The sequence below is a fragment of the Hemiscyllium ocellatum genome, chromosome 25, assembly GCF_020745735.1.
Source record: "Hemiscyllium ocellatum isolate sHemOce1 chromosome 25, sHemOce1.pat.X.cur, whole genome shotgun sequence".
NCBI lineage: Eukaryota > Metazoa > Chordata > Chondrichthyes > Orectolobiformes > Hemiscylliidae > Hemiscyllium > Hemiscyllium ocellatum.
The window spans coordinates 54829835-54849726 of NC_083425.1; the positions used below are offsets into that span (position 1 = coordinate 54829835).

General features: G+C 45.4%; 2 protein-coding genes across 2 annotated transcripts in view; both read left to right on the forward strand.

The window, feature by feature from the left end:
• LOC132827717 (proton channel OTOP2-like) overlaps positions 1-634 on the forward strand; it is a 92742-nt gene extending 92108 nt beyond the window's left edge. Inside the window, exon 6 of the mRNA XM_060844401.1 lies at positions 464-634. Coding sequence (XP_060700384.1) covers positions 464-634 — 171 coding nt within the window. The remainder of the gene's footprint in view (positions 1-463) is intronic.
• Positions 635-16744: 16110 nt separating this feature from the next.
• The window catches only part of LOC132827872 (proton channel OTOP3-like), a 34567-nt gene continuing 31419 nt past the window's right edge, over positions 16745-19892 (forward strand). The window contains exons 1-2 of the mRNA XM_060844627.1: positions 16745-16758; positions 18713-19071. Of these exons, the coding sequence (XP_060700610.1) occupies positions 18747-19071 (325 nt within the window). The 5' untranslated portion in view covers positions 16745-16758; positions 18713-18746. The remainder of the gene's footprint in view (positions 16759-18712; positions 19072-19892) is intronic.

Sequence of the window (19892 nt, forward strand, 5' to 3'; positions counted from 1 at the left end):
TCTCTGCAGCATTTGAAATCTGAACCTCTACTCCATTTCCCACTTCCTTCACCCCTCTACCAGCAAACCTTCCTTCAACTCTCAGAGTTCCAGAGCTGTGGAATTCCCTTCCTAAACCTCTCTGCTTCACTTCCTCTCTCTGATTCCCTTCAGCACCCTCTCTGGTCAAACTTGAACTCTGGTCAAACTTGGTATCCTTCAGTGGCTCACTGTCTCTGTGCATCTGATTGGCTCTTTGGGACGTTTTATGATTTTGAAAAGGCTATATAAATGCAAGTTGTTTCCTGAAGGAAATCCATTAATTTGAGCTTTATCTGCAGTAATGTAAGGATGCAGGTTACAATGGGTTAGAGAGAGAGAGAGAGAGAGAGAGAGAGAGAGAGATTGACGAGGGGGCTGACTGTCCTTGACTTCTTTATCTAAGGTTTAGCAGGATTTTGAAATTCTGACTTTCTCTCCTTAGTTCTGGATCCTGCCGGCTTTTGGGGCTCGACCGCATTTTGCTAACGGTCTTGAAGAAAGTTTTTACGGCTTCCAAATCTGGGCAACTGTAGTCAATATTGGCCTTCCGTTGGGAATATTCTACAGGATGCACTCAGCTGCCTGCCTACTCGAGGTCTACCTCATTTGCTAAAACAGATACCAGACCATGTTCAGCTCACCCTCTAACTCAACAGGCAATTGGAAAACCATGACTCAGCAACCTTGAAAATAGAAGCAGGCCATTCGGCCCTTTGAGGCTGGTCTGCCACTCAGTAAGACCATCGCTGATAAACCAACTCGCTGTTCCCGCTCTCTCCCCACTCTCTTCTGTCCCTTCACCACAAACAGCTGTATCGAGCTCCTTCAGTGTGTCAGCCTCAACCGTTTTCTGCAGCAGACAATACCACAGGCTCCAGGTCTCCACATCTCAGTCCTAAATGAGGCCTTGTATCCTGAGAGTGTGACCCCTGCTTCTGGACACCCCACTCATTAGGACCACCCATTTTGGATTCACTCTGTCTCCTCCTGTTCGACTTTTGTAGGTTTCTAGGAACCTCACTCTTCTAAACTCCAAGTGAATATCATGCTAACTGATCCTGTCTCTCTTCAGGCCTGTTGTCTCAGGAACCAGCCTGGTGAAGCTTTGTGGCACTCTGTCCATAGCCAGAATATCCTTCCCGAGATAGAGAGACCGAAACTACACACAATACTCCAGGTGTGGTCTCACCAAGGCCCTGTACAATTGTGACAAAACATCCCTGCACCTGTACTCAAATCCTCTTACTACAAAGGCCAACATACCAAAACACATTACTTCTGACAGCAGGATTTAGAGTTATAGAGATGAACAGCATGGAAACAGACCCTTCAGTCCAACTTGTCCATACTGACCAGTTATCCTAACCTAATCTAGTCCCATTCGCCAGCACCCGGCCCATATTCCTGTAAACCCTTCCTATTCATGTACCCATCCAGATGTCTTTTAAATGTTGCAATTGTCCAGCCTCCGCCACATCGTCTGGCAGCTCATTCCATATACATACCATCTTCCATGTGAAAAAGTTGCCCCTTAGGTCTCTTTTATATCTTTCCCCTCTCACCCTAAACCTATGCCCTCTAGTTCTGGATTCCCCCAACCCCAGGGAAAATGCTTTGCCTATTTATCCTATCCATGTGCCTCATGATTTCATAAACCTCTATAAGGTCATTCCTCAGCTTCCAATGCTCCAGGGAAAACAGCCCCAGCCTGTTCAGCCTCTCCCTGTAGCTCAAATCCTCCAACACTGGCAACATCCTTGTAAATCTTTTCTGAACCCTTTCAAGTTTCACAACATCTTTCCAATAGGAAGGAGACCAGAATTGCACGCAATATTCCAACAGTGGCCTAACCAATGTCCTGTACAGCCGCAACATGACCTTCCAACTCCTGTACTCAATACTCTAACCAATAAAGGAAAGCATACCAAACACCTTCTTCACTATCCTATCTACCTGCGACTCAACTTTCAAGGAGTTATGAACCTGCACTCCAAGGTCTGTTTGTTCAGCAACACTCTCTGGGACCTTACCATTAAGTGTATAATTCCTGCTAAGATTTGCTTTTCCAGAGTGCAGCACCTCGCATTTATCTGAATTAAACTCCATCTGCCACTTCTCAGCCCACTGGCCCATCTGATCCAGATCCTGTTGTAATCTGAAGTAATCCTCTTCGCTGTCCACTACACTTCCAATTTTGGTGTCATCTGCAAACTTACTAACTGTACCTCTTATGCTTGCATCCAAATCATTTATGTAAATTACAAAAAGTAGAGGGCCCAGCACCAATCATTGTGGCACTCCACTGGTCACAGGCCTCCAGTCTGAAAAACAACCCTCTAACACCATGTTCTGTCTTCTACCTTTGAGCCAGTTCTGTATCCAAATGGCTAGTTCTCCCTGTATTCCATGAGATCTAACCTTGCTAACCAGTCACCCATGGGGAACCTTGTCAAATGCCTTACTGAAGTCCATATAGATCACATCTACTGCTCTGCCCTCATCAATCCTCTTTGTTACTTCTTCAAAAAAATCAATCAAGTTTGTGGGACATGAATTCCCACGCACAAAACCATGTTGACTATCCCTAATCAGTCCTTGCCTTTCCAAATACATGTACATCCTGTCCCTCAGGATTCCCTCCAACATCTTGCCCACCACCAATGCCAGACTCACCGGTCTATAGTTCCCTGGCTTGTCTTTACCGCCTTCTTATTCAGTGGCACCACGTTTGCCAACCTCCAGTCTTCCGGCACCTCACCTGTGACTATCAATAATAATGATCAGAGATTGATTTGATTCATTTATTAGAACCTCGAACATAGAACAGTACAGCACAAGCACTGGTCCCTTGGCCCTTGATGTTGTGCCAACCTTTTATCCTAGTCTAAGATCAAACTAACCCACATGCCCTACATTGTACTATCTTCCATGTGCTTCTCCAAACTTAAATGTCCCTAATGTCTCTGACTCTACTATCACCGCCATCAGTGCATTCCACACACCCACCACCCTCTCTGCAATGAACCTGCCTCTGACATCTTCCCTAAATCTTCCTCCAATCACCTTAAAATTATGCCCCCTTGGGATTTCCACTCTGCAAAAAAGTCTCTGACTATCCACTCTACCTGTGCCTCTCATCAGCTTGTACACCTCTATCATAGAAATGTGCAGCACAAAAACAGACCTTTTGGTCCAACTCATACATGCCAGCCAGTTATCCTAACCCAATCTAGTCCCCTTTGCCAGCACTTGGCCCATATCCTCTAATCCCTTCCTGTTCATATCCCCACCCAGATGCCTTTTAAATGTTGCAATTGTACCAGCCTCCACCATTTCCTCTGGCAACTCATTCCATACACGTACCACCGTCTGAATGAAAAGTTGCCCCTTGGGTCCCTTTTATGCCTTTCCCCTCTCACCCTGAACCTCACCCTTCTTCACTTCCATGAGAAAAGCTCTAACTCCCTCAACCTTTCTCCATAAGACACGCCCTCCACTCCAGGCAGCATCCTGGTAAATCTCCTCTGCACCCTCTCTAAGGCTTTCACACCCTTCCTATAATGAGGCGACCAGAACAGAACACAATATTCCAAGTGTGGTCTAACCAGGGCTCTATTGAGCTGCAGCATAACCTCGCGGCTCTTAAACTCAACCCCTTAATGAAAGCTAACACACCATATGCCTTTTTAACAACCCTATCAACCTGGTGGCAACTTTGAGGGATCTATGGACATGGACCCCAAGATCCTCTGTTCCTCCACACTACCAAGAATCTTGCCTTCAGCTCTATATTCTACATTCAAATTTGATGTTCCAAAATGAATCACTTCACATTTTTCCAGGTTGAACTCCATCTGCCACTTCTCAGCCCAGTTCTGTATCCTATCAGTATCCCGTTGCAATCTACAGCAGTTCTCCACACTACCCACCACTCCACCAACCATTGTGTCATCAGCAAACTTACTAACCCACCCTTCCATTTCCTCATGCAAGTCATTTACAAAAATCATAATTATTGTGTGAAGTGTTGTGCAGATTCGCCACTGTCCGGCGCCATCTCAAAACACAGAAAAATAAACCGAAACATAGAACATGAAGGCAAAAAAAGGCTAATGAAATAAAGAAAAAATGGGGTCCAATGTTAGAGACCTTTTTGTTAAGTGCTCTGCCATGAGCCAAAGGCCTGTTGGGCGGGCACATGTCCCTTTTGCCGTGCTAGCCGTGGATGCCACTGGGAAGCCGTTGTTGCATGTGATGAATTGCCGCTGGGACCATCTCAACAACACAGAAGCCACCGGCAACCCAACTCGTTTCCAACACTGCTGTCACGAATCCATGCGGCTAGGCCCACTCACTGCCAACGATGTCATCGCCGCAATCAAGCTCTTCAACAAGAGGTAATTGAAAACAAAAAGATAAAAGAAATGAGAAAAGAGAGAAAAACATTTTTAAAAACTTGAAGAGAAAAGCAGATGGAGCAGATGAGCCCCAGTCTCAAAGCCCTACTCCACCGCCATCTTCCTGTAAATAACCAGAGCAGCTGGATAAACAGAATTCCTGCTGCTCCCGCACTCTCTGTTAGCCTTATTGAGGACAGAATGGAGCCTGACTGTGATTCCCCTCATGGTTCAATAATGCCACCAATCACCACTGTCCCAGAATGGACCCAGTCACAGAGGTCACCAGCAACTGGCCAGTCAAACCCATCTGAGAGGAGTCCGGACTGTCAGGGAATTGAGTAACTGATTCCAGTAACTGATTCCAGTCTCTCCAGTCTTCGGGGGGAAGGTTTTATTTGATTACAGCAGAACCAATGTGTTTCTCCTGGGCTATCATCCCTCCCTCATCACCAAACCCTTGGCAGGTTTGAGCAGAACAGAGTGAAATGTTGTACAGTCCCACCCCTCACTGTCCCCAGCCATTCACCTCCTGGGTACAGTGTGCTCATTGAGGGAAAAGGCACCAGGTTGAATTAAGTGCTGACTGACCGCTGATCCATTATGTGTCCTGTCGTACCGCTGCCCATGAACAACTTAAACAATGCACTATGTGGACCTGTCACAAGCTGAACACAACACACAGAGGAAAAGGTGTGCTGTCAAATTCTAAAGAGAATAATTTCAGCCCAGCAGTGGTAATTATTATGGTCGAGGTTGGAGATGAAGCACTGATTCACTCCAATCTCAATACTCCAAATGTCACAAACCAATTTAATTCTTTCACCCAATTCCCAAAATGGCCAATCCTCTGCTTTCTCTCTATTAAACATTGAAAGAGCTATGTAGGTGGGACAATGGCTCAGTCGTTAGCATTGCTGTCACACAGTGCCAAGAACCCAGCTTCAATCCCACCCTGAGGTGATTGTGTGGAGTTTGCACGTTCTCCCTGTGTCAGTATGGGTTTTCTCTGGGTGTTCTGGTTTCCTCCCACAGTCCAAAAATGGGCCGGTTTGGTGGATTGGCTTTGCTAGATTGATCCATTGTGTCCAGAAATGTATAGGCTTGATGGATTAGCAATGGGGAGTGCAGGGTTACAGAAATGGGATAGGGGGATGGGTCTGGGTGGGATGCTGTTTAGAAGGTTAGTGTGCACTTGAATGGCTGTAGGGACTCTATGATCAAGGAGATTTAGTTCATAAATTCCAAAGTGTTGATTGATTATAAAACAAAATGTAATCGATGAAGGTGCAAAGTGATTAACTGTTTATGATATGAAAATATAAATGTTTACCTTCAATTAACTCCAGACACTCCCTCACAAATACACTGGGTAAAGGGTAGCTAATTGACTTTTCTTTTCAATGATTCACTTTTGGAAGAAAATACACAGATCTGCCCAATAAATCTTAGGTCTTGAAGACAAAGAAAGGCAGTGTGGAATGTTCAGACAGATGTCAATCTGGGATGTGTAGATGAGTCAATGGATGTAGCTGTCTCTGTGATCTTTGCCAATAACTCTTCATATGGAAACCCTGTACTGCTCATCAGAGGGACAGTCAGGGTTCAGATGGAACCACAGTGCAATACTGGAACAACATCGAAAGGGGTTTTTTTTCAGAATCAGGACAGCTGAGCTGGGAAGCTTTCACCCTTTCCTGGTCTGGCTACTAACTGAAAAATCCAAACAAACTTGGAAACACTACTCCATAAACCCAATAAACAAGCTGCCATAATGAGGCATGTAACTTCCAAGCAATGCCTTACTTAAAAAAAATCCACTGTCTTTCACTGACCTCATTTTTAAAACAAATCCTGGTTTCCACAAATCTTCAAACTTAAGTCTACAAAATAATTAATTATGAAGACACCATAATATAATGAGCAAAATAATGTAAAGGGTTTTTAATTGTAACCGTCATTTCTTTGTGAAATAAAACTTGTTTTTAAAATGCCATATTGCATGTCTCTTCGTTGTTGGATGTGAGTCAGGATCTGGTTTCAAAACCTATCCTATTGGTTAGGAATAGCACTGCCTGATCACAGAAGGGAGACGGGTTGGAAACTCAAGGACTCAGTATCCTGGTATGCTCAGCAGGAATCACAAATTCCAAAACGGAATCTAACATCTCTGATCTCTGCTATAACTGGACCCTCTGTCTCTTGCACTTGGCAGTTGATTATTATCCCATGAAATCTGGTGATCTCTCACGAGGGGTTGCACTCTGGAAAGGAAGATTCACATTTATATCACACCTTTTGGATGTTCCACAGCAATTTACAAACAACAGTGTACATTTTTGACATGTTGCCACTATTATAGTATTGGGAAGCCAATATGTAGCCAATTTGTGCACAGCAAAATCCCGTCGACAGAAATGTGATTGTTTGTTTTAATTACGTTAATACAACAGGCCAGAATCCCAGGCAGAAACCTCTTGATGCTCTAGTTTGAATAGCACCTATGAGATGTTTTACAACTTCCCAGGATTCAGACTCAGCTGTGACTGAACGTTTCGCCTGAACATCAGCACCTTGGCAATGCAGCACTCCCTCAGCACTGCACCCAAAACACAACAGTGGACACGAATAGTGTGCAGGCTGGTAGTTCTGAAGGAATTCACATTTGTGTGACAGAGCCCTCCACCCCATCTGATGGTGTTAAATAGTCTTTGCACTGTGTTGGCTGAGATCTACACGTGCTCCTAAGAGGACTGAGTGTGTTTCTTATAGTCCCAATCATTACACTAAACTTTACATTGTGCTATGATGCAATAAACTATATTGTTATGTGAGACAAATGCCTCTTTTTACACTCAGAGTCATAGAGATGTACAGCACGGAAACAGACCCTTTGGTCCAAACTCATCCATGCCGACCAGATATCCCAACCCAATCTAGTCCCATTTGCCATCATTTGGCCCATATCCTTCTAAACCCTTCCCATCCATATACCCATCTAGATTACTTTTAAATGTTGCAATTGTACCAGCCTCCACCACTTCCTCTGGCAGCTCATTCCATACACGTACCACCCTCTGTGTGAAAAAGTTGCCCCTTAGGTCCCTTTTAAATCTTTCCCCTCTCATTTTAAACCTATGCCCTCTAGTTTTGGACTCCCTGACCCTGGGGAAAAAAGTTTGCCTATTTATCCATGCTCCTTATGATTTTATATACTTCTATAAGGTCACCCCTCAGCCTCCAATGCTCCAGAGAAAGCAGCCCCGACCTATTCAGCCTCTCCCTATAGTTCAAACCTTCCAAACCTGGCAACATTCTTGTAAATCTTTCTGAATCTTTTCAAGTTTCATGATATTCTTCTGAAAGCAGGGAGACTAGAATTGAACACAATATTCCAAAAGCGGCCAAACCAATGTTCTGTGCAGCTGTAAAGTGACCTCCAAACTCCTCGACTCAATGCATTGACTAATAAAGGAAAGCATCCCAATCACCATCCTCACTATCCTATCATGCATGAAGTCTCAGGGCATTACTCTGGACAATTGCACCGAGAAGTATCCCTTGTTTTTACAATATATATTAATGATATAGAAGATGATATCAGCAATAACATTAGCAAATTTGCTGATGATACAAAGCTGGAGGCAGGGTGAAATGTGATGAGGATGTTAGGAGATTACAGGGTGACCTGGACAAGTTAGGTGAGTGGGCAGATGCATGGCAGATGCAGTTTAATGTGGATAAATGTATAGTTATCCACTGTGGTGGCAAGAACAGGAAGGCAGATTATTACCTAAATGGATTCAATTTAGGTAAAGGGACAGTACAGAGAGATCTGGGTGTTCTTGTACACCAGTTAATGAAGGTAAGCATGCAGGTACAGCAGGTAGTGAAGAAGGCTAATAGCATGCTGGCCTTCATAACAAGAGGAAATGAATATTGAAGCAAAGATGTGCTTCTGCAGCTGTACAGGGCCCTGGTGAGACCACACCTGGAGTACTGTGCAGTTCTGGTCTCCAAATTTGAGGAAAGACATTCTGGCTATTGAGGGAGTGCAGCGTAGGTTCACGAGGTCAATTCCTGGAATGGCGGGACTACCTTCCACTGAAAGACTGGAGCAACTGGGCTTGTGTACCCTTGAGTTTAGAAGACTGAGAGGGCTTCTGATTGAGACGTATAAGATTATTAAAGGATTGGACACTCTGGAGGCATGAAACATGCTTCCGCTGATGGATGAGTGCCGAACCATAGGACAGAGTTTAAAAATACAGGGTAGATCATTTAGGATAGAGATGAGGAGAAACTTCTTCACCCAGAGAGACTGGTGGATGTATGGAATGGTCTGCCCCAGAGGGCAGTGGAGGCCCAGTCTCTGGATTCATTTAAGAAAGAGTTGGATAAAGCTCTCAAAGATAGTGGAATCAAGGGTTATGGAGATAAGGCAGGAACAGGATACTGATTAGGAATGATCAGCCATGATCATATTGAATGGCGGTGCAGGCTCGAAGGGCTGAATGGCTTACTCCTGCACCTATTGTCTATTGTCTATTGTCTATTGTATCCAAGGTAATATTTATCCCTTAAACACTATCAGAAACAAAAAGCAGATTGGCTAGTCAGGATTACTTTGTTGTTTGTGGGAGATGCTGAGTGTAAATTAAGTGCAATAAGAATTAGGATTAGATTTTATTGTGACACATACTCAAATACAGAGATACAGGAGTACAGTGAAAAGTGTACAAAGTCACCATTCTCTGGCATCTTAGGTACAAAGGTAGCAAGGTACAAAATCTTAGTTATAAAGTGGGAAAATAAAGAAACAAAGTTAAAAGATCAACATTGCAGTCCTTGTTAAGGCATGGGCCTGGTTCTGGGCTCTTCCATCATCAGCATGAAGCAATCTGCCTACCTTGAGTCCCCTCACCACACTGCCATTGCAGAACTATGTCACCATGTTTTGGTGCCATTTTGTCTTGGCCTCCGATTCTGCCACCATCAGACTGCGTTGGGCCTCAATCTGTCACCACCGATGCCATCCAAGGCTGAGAGATAAGTGGGAAAAAAGACACGATAGAATATAAAAAAGAAACTGACGTTTTGAGTGGTTGAGCTCCAGCTCAGGAGCCCTATAGCACCGCCATCTTGAAACCTAGTACTGACTGGGAGGCTCCTACTGCTGAGTCTCATTGGTGATAACACACTTTGAAACATCTGATGGACCTGAGAAGCGCTATATAAATGCAGATATTTCTCTTCTTTGTAATAGCTGAAAAATGAATAGTTTGGGTCAAAGTTTAGTCCTAGCTTTAGGGCTTGGCGAGAGCTGTGTCTCCAAGTGCACTCTCAATATCGATCCTTGAAGTTATTTGCTGTGTGGGTATCTCTGCATCAGTTAAGGAAGTTTATGGGTCCTCTAATCAGTTGGGCACAGTTTTTAAATATCAGTTTGGAAACAAAGTGCACCAGCTAACTATTTTCAAACTGTTCAAGACCAGCCTGAGGCAGCACCCATTATCGTTGTTGTTCGTCTGGTTTTCACATTTCTTTTTCAAGTTCACCCCCAAGTTGATGACGTTGCTATCAATTCAGCTCAAAGGAGGTGGCGCCTTCAGTAACAGCTAAATGCCAACACAAATTGGTGGCTGACATATTCTGCAAAGAAAACTTAAAAAGAAATTGGAAAAGAGCATTTCAATCAGAAAGTATCCCACAAATTCACTGCACCATGAGTTACTCAGATTTAGAATGGTATGATGGGGACATTTACTCTGTATTGAACCTCTGTTTACATTAATATAGGGTGGAAGACACGGGGGCGATACTCAATCTTTTTAATCATTGAATAAGGACGTGACAAATGAATGTTTCAGCAATGATTAGATTAGATTAGATTACTTACAGTGTGGAAACAGGCCCTTCGGCCCAACAAGTCCACACCGACCCGCCGAAGCGCAACCCACCCATACCCCTACATTTACCCCTTACCTAATACTACGGACAATTTAGCATGGCCAATTCACCTGACCCGCACATCTTTGGACTCTGGGAGGAAACCGGAGCACCCGGAGGAAACCAAGATGGAGCTGACGTGGAGACCAAGATGGAAGTGGAAGGAGCTGGTCTTTGTGCTGGACAGAGTCTAGGAGCAGGGATATGCCATTCAGCCTTGAGCCTATCCCATCACTCAATAAGACCAGGGCTGATCTGATGGCGGTGTCAGCTCCATTTTCTTGTCTGGAGCCCACATCCCTGAGCTCCCTTGTCAATCAGTCATCTCTGTAACTCAGACTGAATAAATGTGAAGACCAAGCTTCCATTCCATCTCGGGAAGAGAATCCACACACTGACATCCTTCTAAGAGAAAACAGTCCTCCCTGAGGAACGTTTAAATCTTAAACTGTTTTGCCCAGATCCAATCTCCCCCACAAGAGGAAATATTCTGTAGGTGACTACTCATTCCAGTTCCCTCACAGTCTTATACATAGACATATATGATCACCTCTTGTTCTAGAAAGATCGAACATCAGAACGAGATTAGGCCACTTGGCCCTTTGAGGATGTTCTGTTACTCATTCTGATCATGGCGGATCATCCAAATCAATTATCCCCATTCTCACATCAGTGTAAAAGATAAGGCTGACGCATTCACAGCAATCTTCAGTCAGATGTGCTGAGTGGTTAATCCATCTTGGCCTCCTCCATTGGTCCTCAGCATCATAGGTACAAAACTTCAGCCAATTCGGTTCCTTTCACGTCATACCAAGGGCTAGTTGGAGACACTAGATACTGCAAAGACTATGGGCCCGGACAACATTCTGGCAATAGTACTGAAGACTTGTACTCCAGTAATCGCCACTCCCTGAGCCAAGTTCTGGTACAGTACTGCTCATGGTATCACACTCCTGACTTGCGCCTTACAGATGGTGGACAGGCTTTGGGGAGTGAGGAAGTCTGTCTGGCATGCAAGTAGTCCCATTTGGTAGCTTCACGAGGTTGACACCTCATTTTTAGGTCCACCTGGTACTGCTCCTGATGAAGGGCTTTTGCTCAAAACGTCGATTTTCCTGCTCCTGGATGTTACCTGATCTGCTGCCCTTTTCCAGCACCATTCAAATCTTGACTTCTCCTGGTCTGCCCTCCTGCCCTATCCACTGAACCAGGGATGATGCCCTGGCTTGTCGTGGAGTTCTAGGAGGGTCAGCATTGGGAGTTGAGAGAGTGGCGCTGGAAAAGCACAGCAAGTCAGGCAGCATCCGAGAAGCAGGAAAATCGACGTTTCGGGGCGGAGCCCTTCATCAGGAATGAGGCTGGGAGCCTCGAAGATGGAGAGATAAATGGGCCGGGGGTTGGGGCTGGGGGTAGGTAGTTGAGAGGTCAGCATTGGGAACATTGCTTTCTCTGATATACCTGAAGACCTCCTCGTGGGTCTGCTCCTGGGCCTGGCCAAACTGGCCATAAACAGGTCCAGGCAGCGGGCCGTGGAAGGGATCGTTAGGGCCAACTGCCTGCCCCTCTTCCGCGGTTACGTTATGGTCCGGGTTTCCTTGGAGAAGGAGCACGCGGTGTCCACCAACACCCTGGAGTTGTTCAGGGAGAGGTGGGCGTTGCAGGGAGTGGAGTGCATCATTTCCCCCTCCAACGCTATTTTGATTTAGTCTCTGCCCTCCCCTTCACTGTTTTGATCACACAGCATTGCCCTTTGATGTGAAGGGCACTGCTTGTCACTGGCCACTCGGGTGTTTTCCTATCTTCCTGGTGGTGGAAATTAAATAAAGATTTGTGCACTATGTGTCTCTCACTGTGTCTCTCAGCTGCACACACACACCATGGGTGCTGGGGGAAAAAATAAGTACTACCGCAGTTAGGCGGGAGTGTGGGGGTTAATTTAAAGCAAAAAAAAGAAGAAAAAGAATAAAAAGGAGTGCACACAGCATTGCCCTTTGATGAAAAAAAATCCTTCATGGTCTGCCATGGTCTGATCTACATGTGACTCCAGACCCACAGTAATGTGGTTGACTCCCAGTTGCCCTCTGTTCATTTGTTCATTTTGTTCATTTGTACCAATTACCACAAAGTCTCAAAGAAATTAAACTGAACAGATCACTTGGCATCAATCCAGGCACTGGAACAGCTCCGTCAATCCTGCAAAGTCCTCTTCACTAACATCTAGGGGCTAGTGCCAACATCGGGAAAACTGCCTCACTAACTAGTGAAACAACTGCCTGGTATAGCCATGTTCTTGGAATCATATCTTACATTGTTCCAGACACCCCACCATCACCATTACTGGGTATGTCTTGTCCCAATGGCAGAGTGGTGGCACAGTGGTGCACAGTCAGCTGGATGTTGCCCTGGAAGTCCTCTACATTGACTCCAGATCCCATGAAGTCTGATGGCATCATGTGAAAGATGGGCAAGATGATTGTGGTTCTTGGAGGTCTCTGCTCCAGGCCACGTCTGCTGGAGTTCCTTAGAAAAGTGTCCTAGCCCAACCATCATAGAATTCATAGAACAGAATCCCTTCATCAATGACCATCTCTCCATCATAAGAACAGAAGTGGGATGTTCGCTGATGATTGCACAATGTTCAGCACCATTCCTGACTCCTTAGGTACTGAAGCAGTCCATGTTCAAATGCAAAATCTGGTCAGTATCCAGACTTGAGCTGACAAGCAGCAAGTAACACTTGTCCCACAAAAAAGGTCAGACTACAACCAATAAAAGATCATCTAAATACCACCCTTTGACATTCAAAGGTGAATAGATGCTAACATATTACAGGAAACGTTTCTCAATTTTCTGATCCATTGAGAAACTAAGCAGGACTGGATTCTGGAGGATGAAGTTGAGCAAATAAAGCAGCTGGACAATAGTGATCATCCCATCCGGCTTAAAGCCTTTATGAGAAGAGATAAAGAACAATTAAACATGCAAAATGGACGGCTGATCGTTTCAGGAAGTGACAAGGTGTCCAGCTCAGGTGGATTGGAAACAATGTCGGTCAGGAAAATGGGGAATGAGAAATGGCAGGCCTTCAGGAGAGAGATAGCATTGATTATAAAGCAAAGTACGAGGAGGCAGAAAAAGGAAGTTGATGCCAAAAGTCAACTACAGAATTCAGTTCAAGACCAAAGAGAGTTCAGAGAAAATTGAATCAAGATACAAGAAGGACTAAGGAAGAGTATAAGAGAAAAATAATGAGCAGCATCATAGATTTCCTACAGTGTGGAATCAGGCCACTTGGCCCACATCAACCCCCCAAAGACTAACCCACCCAGACCAATGCACTAAACCTACACATCCCTTATCACTATGGGACAATTTAAGCATGGCTAACCCACAAGACCTGCACATCTTTGGACTGTGGGAGGAAACCCAAGCAGACAATGTGCAAACTCCACACAGACAGTCACCCAAGGCTGGAATTGAACCCAGGACCCTGGTGCTATGAGACAGCAGTGCTAACCACTGAGACACCATGTTGCCCATAAGAGAGAACTTCAAAATGTTTAATAAACATTAAAAAGAAGGATATTTAAAAGAGTATTAGAGCCATTAAACATTTTTAAAATCCAGTCCAGATAGGAGTCATCCTCAATTGCTTGGGGAAACTCTGATGTTTTGGTGCTGGAGGACTGGAGAATTGCAAATGTTGCCTTGATTTAATAAAGAAAGGAAGATAAACTTACTAACTTTATGTCAATCAGTCTGCTTCAGAGAGATGGAGACACAATAACTATGTCACTGGGTTAGTAAGTGAGAGGCCTGAGCTAAGGAGCTCCAAACTCAAACTGTGATGGTTACCATGACAACTGTCAGCCATTGTATGAATCCATCTGATTCACTAATGCCGTTTAGAGAGGGAGTCTGATATTCTTACACAGCCCAGTCTCCACGTGACTCCAGAACACAGAAATGGGTTGCCCCCAATTGTTCTCTGGAACGGCTGAGCAAGATACTCTATTCCAGGGCAACTAGGGTCGGTAACAGATACTATGAATCCCCAGCTCTGACCTGCTGCTGTAGCCATTGTAGATAGGAAGCAGATCCAGTTTCTAGTCACTGATAACCCCAATGGCTTTTGTTGGTGGTGACAGTAATACTACTGGACATTGAATCTATCCAGATTCTCTCTGAGTTGATTTGGCCCATTTCCTGCAATCCAAATGCTACTTGAAACCTATCATCCTAAGCCTGGATATTGTCCAGATCTTGCTGCATCTGGACTGTTTGAGTTATCTGAGGAACCATGAATGGTGCTGAACATTGTGCAATCATCAGCGAACATCCCCACTTTGGACCTTACGATGGAGGGAAGGTCATCTATGAAGCAGCTGAAGATGGTTGGGCCTAAGACCCTATCCTGAGACACTCCTGCAGAGATGTCCTGGGGCTGAGATGACTGACCTCAATATCTTCCTATGTGTCATGTGTGACTCCAATCAGTGCAGAGTTTGCCCCCTGACATTACCCATTGATTCCTGTTTTGCGAGGGTTACTTGATGTCACGCTCAGTCAAATGCAGCCTTGATGTCACCTCACCTTGGAAATCAGCTGCACTGTCCACGTCTGAACCAAAGCTGTAATGGGGTCTGGAGCTGAGTGACCCTGGTGGACATCAAACTGGGCATCACTGAGGAGGTTATTGCTGAGCAGGTGCTGCGCAATTGCACTGTTGACTATATCTTCCATCACTTTACTGATGATTAAGAGTAGACTGATGGGATGGTAATTGGCTGGGTTGGGTTTGTCCTGCTTTTTATGTACCGTATATACCTGGGCAATTTTCCACCTTGTTATGGAGGTGCCAGTGTTGTAACCGTACTGGATGTTTTGGGCATCCTGATAGGGAATCCTGCCCATACCATCGACTCTCCTGCTCATCTGATGCTGTTTAACCTGCTGTGCTCGTTCCAACCCCACACCTTATCAATTCTGGCTTTCCAGCATCTGCAGGCCTCACGATCTGCAAGTGTGTCAGGTTTCGAAAGGAATGAACAAGAGGGATAGAGAGAAACTAATCCAGCCAGCGTGAGAGTCTTGGACACAGAAATGAATGTAACATCAGAGTCAGATTGTTCAAGAGGAAGTTTAGAAAATACATCTTTGCATTAACCCCAGTAGGAGTTTGGAGCTCTTCCAATTTGATAAAATCATGAGGGGCATGGATAGGCTAAATAGATCAGGACTCTACCCAGCGCAGCAGAGTCTCAAACTAGGGGGCATATGCTCAAGGTGAAAGGGAAAAGATTTAAGGGAACTGAGGGGCAAACTTTTGTTGCAGAGGGTGGTGCATGTATGGAATGAGCTGCCAGGTGGAGGCTGATATAATTACAACATTTAAACGTCATCTGGATGGATATATGGATAGGAGGGGTTTGGAAGGATATGGGCCAAGTGCTGACAAATGGGACTATGTCAATTTAGGATATCTGCTCGGCATGGATGAGTTGGACTGAAGGGTCTGTTTCCGTGCTGTACAACTCTAAGAAAACAATGGACGTTGGTGAAGTTCATGAAGTTGATAAATTTTGTTTTAACCAATATTACAAAAGGATTTATAATGAGGGATGGAGCTGATGCACAGCCCTGCCTTGATCTCACTGAATGAGGAACAGATTCAAGGGATTGAATGGCCTCTCAGTGTAAACACTATGTTCCGTTCTGAGGATTTTAGATGTTGGCACTGAAGAGGTGATTAACACACTTGGTGTATGGGACCTTGAGTTCAGTAGCCAAGACCGGATGTCAGACCCCCATAAAACACAGCCCGATGTTGCAAACCTGCATACAATCAGCAGCTTAGCTTCAGCTGATTGACCCACGCGGTGATAGCAGTAGTTTTATTACCGACACGGTGTGTAATCATTCTACCCAACTATTATTTTAGACATTTTTAAATTATCGGAGCAGAGGGCAGTGTGGGGGATGGACTGTAGCCTGAGAAAGGGGGAATGCATTGCCAGGATTGGGTGGGAGAGCAGGCAGTGGGGCGGGCACAGAAGGGAGGTCAGGGAGATCCTATTCTTCAGTGGAGCTCCAAGTGGCTTTCTGCTGCAGATCAACAAGCGAAACAGGTTCGTTGACCGAAACTAGTCATGTTGTGACAGGCAAGTGTTACAACTACAATTCTATTCACTGACTGACTCCTGAATAGTACTCCTTTTTATCTGGGCAGAGTTAAGGAGCATTCTCCCGCGACACACCCAGGTTAGTACGGTCTATGGAGACAGGTAAGCACTGTGATTTGTTTCTGTTCAGAAAAACAAAAGTTGCCTTCCAGTGAATAATTAATGTCCACTCCCTTCACATACGCAGCAGAAAGGCTTCACTCTAGTTCGTGAGTAATTTCTACCATGGTTAGAGTCTGTTGAGAGCTGTCAGTGTGCGCTGGATTTATTGTCGTATTTGTTTGATGAGATTATTGCTGACCAGTCAGTGTCATTGGAAATGATGGATTCTCTGTTCTGGAACGTGATGAGTCACAGGATTTAAATTCCCTGCTCCCCTCTCCAATTTACCAGCTCATTCACACAGTCAGTCCAAAAGATCTTGATTCTCAGTCTGGGTTAGTGAACAGCAGCCAAGAAGCTGTGCACTGAAGGGGGCTTTTAAAAGAGTGTTGACTGTGGGATGGAGGACAGGACAAGTGAGGCAGTGCCTTGCTCAACACAGACACAGTCTCCCTGTGAAATCTCTCACCAAAGCTCCTGAGGGCATCAAAAGGTCTACCATGGAGACTCAAGGGACTTGTAACAGGAAATTAACAAGGGATTTGGAGTAAAGGTGGATAAATGGGGATATGATGCATGATCTGAATGGTTGGACTGTCCAGGGGGCTGAAGAATGGAGTTAAGTCCATATCACTTTCCTATTCTCTCTTTCCTTCTCTCCCTCCAGTTCTCTCCTTCCAGCACTCCCTATTCCACCCCATGCTGCAGGGTGGAAGCCCTTGGGTAAGGAGTTACTGGCAGCTAGTTCAGGACAGACTACTCCTGCTTGGCTTCTGCTCCTTGAGCGAAAGAGGCTGAGGGAGGATCTGAAGGCAGTGTTGGAAATGTTGGGAGGATTCCACAGGGAAGAGAGGGAGAAGCTATTTGCTCCAATGGAGAGTGTCCAAGGTGGGTGGGGGGAGCAGACTCTTAAAATGAGAGTAAGCCGTTGAGGGAAGAGAGGAGGTGATGTTAGGAGAAATTTCCTCATGTGAAAGTAATGGAAATATGCCCCCCTAGAAAATCCATGTGTACTGGGGGACTCCTGCTGGTTTAAGGCTGAAATGGGCAGCTTTTTGTTGCAAGCAAAGGGACAACTCCCACTCCACACTCTTGCATTCCTAAAGGAGAGTCAATAGAATCGATCAGCCATAGATCAGCAGAATAGACTTGATGGGCTGAATGGCCAATTGCTAAAGAGAGCTTCATAGGATTCATTTGCTCATGTGAGGGATTCAGTCTCTGGGAGTTTGAGTAGGGTGGCTCAGTAGTTAGCACTGCTGCCTCACAACACCTGGGGGTCCCAGGTTCAATTCCAGCCTCAGGCAACTGACTGTGTGGAGTTTGCGCATTCTCTGCGTGAGTTTCCTCTGGGTGCACCGGTTTCCTCCCACAGTCCAAAGATGTGCAGGTGAGATGAATTGGTCATGCTAAATTGCCCATAGTGTTCAGGTGTGCATTAGTCAGAGGGAAATGGGTCTGGGTGGGTCACTCTTCGGAGGGCCAGTGTGGACTTGTTGGGCTGAAGGGCCTGTTTCCACACTGTAGGGAATCTAATCAATAAGGAGAGGCTGGGACTGTTTCCAATAGAGGGTAGGAGGTTGAAGGGTGCCCTTTCATAGGTCTATAAAATCAGGAAGGGTGTGGATAAGATGAATAGCTAATGCTTTTTCCACTAGGACTGGGGTGTTCAAAACTGGGGGCATATTTTTAAGGTGAGAGGAGAAAAATGTAAGGAACACATGAGGGGCATTTTGTTGACACGGAGAGTAGTTTGTGTGTGGAATGAATTTCCAGCTGAGTGGTGGATGCAGGTACAATTACAATGTTTAAAAGACATGAAGGTAAGTACATAAGTAAGATATGTTTGGAGGGATATAGGCAAGTGCAGGCATGGAGGGCGAGTTTAATTTGGGATTATGTTTACCATGGATTGGATAGACTGAAGGATCTGTTTTCGTGCTGTATGACTCAGTGATAAAAGGTCACCCTGTTATTAATGACCACTCTTTGTATATCCCTCCACCCCAGCCCTAGTCATTCCAGGCAGTTCCCCAGTACTCAGCCTTGTCTCTCTTCCAGAAGCAGCTGCTCAGAGTGTGAGAAAGCTCAGAAAATGGCTGGAATAGAGGAGGCCGGAACAACAGAAGCAAGCCTGCCCGACGCAGTGATGGTGGGGAGTGAGGCAGCCCGCCAGGCCAGGCCAGCAGCTGAGAAAAGCAGCAAGCTCCTGTCTGGCCTCCTGGCCATGAATGTTGTGTTCCTGGGAGTTGCCATCACGCTCAGTGCCGTCTTCAACAGTGCTGCTGTGCCAGGGACCCATGTCCTGATCCTCCTCATGGTCCTCAGTGCCCTGGCTGTTGGCTGGATGACGTTCCATAAATCCATGACCCACTTTGTTCCTCACCAGGATCACCATGCCGGTGCCATCTGGCTGCGGGGTGAGTGAAAAGGTTATAGCCATAGCCTGTTAGCGGTTGACAGTATCCACATGGGGTTTTCTGCAGGACTGGATGCAGTACATTGTGCTGTAGGGATGTAGATCTCAGTGAAGGACTGGAGAAAAAGTGAGGAACAAAGGAGAGAGCTCAGTGAGGAAGGGCACAAAGTGATGAGAAATACTGACAGCTTGTGCTTTGTTGAAATACGCGAAGAGAGGAGGTTTCAGTGAGGGATAAGTGCCCCTTCCTCGGGTTCTACTTGCCAAGACTGAAATACACCCCGGTGAGGTGTCCAGGCTTTGTTTGATGATGGTAAGATCACGGCATTTTCAACTCCACCTGGACGGATTCCAGAAACAGTCATTGTCCTCCCCACATCCCCATGGAGACCAACCAACATTCATCACCTCCAACTCCCTCTGGGCTGGTTCAAAGGCTCCCCCTCACTTTTCTGGGACTTTGACCCAATAGGATGGTTCCATTCTGGAGCCTCCAGGCCCCATCCATCACTGCAACTCCACACAGTCCCCATGTCAGCTCCAACCTCCACTGCAACTTATTACCAATTCACATTCCCCACCCACCTATGGCCTTTAAGGCCTCTTGTCAATCTATCCCTAACACACACAATGCAAATTCACCCATTACCCACCCTGGGCAGACCTCAACTAGAGCACTGAGATGAAATCATGTTCAGCAATATAATTCAGTCTTGACTGTATTACCATTTGCAGAAGATCAAAGCCTTTTAGATTTCAAGTGGTTAACCTTTTATAAAAATAAACTTTTATTCATTACCCTCCATTAAACACAGCTAATTC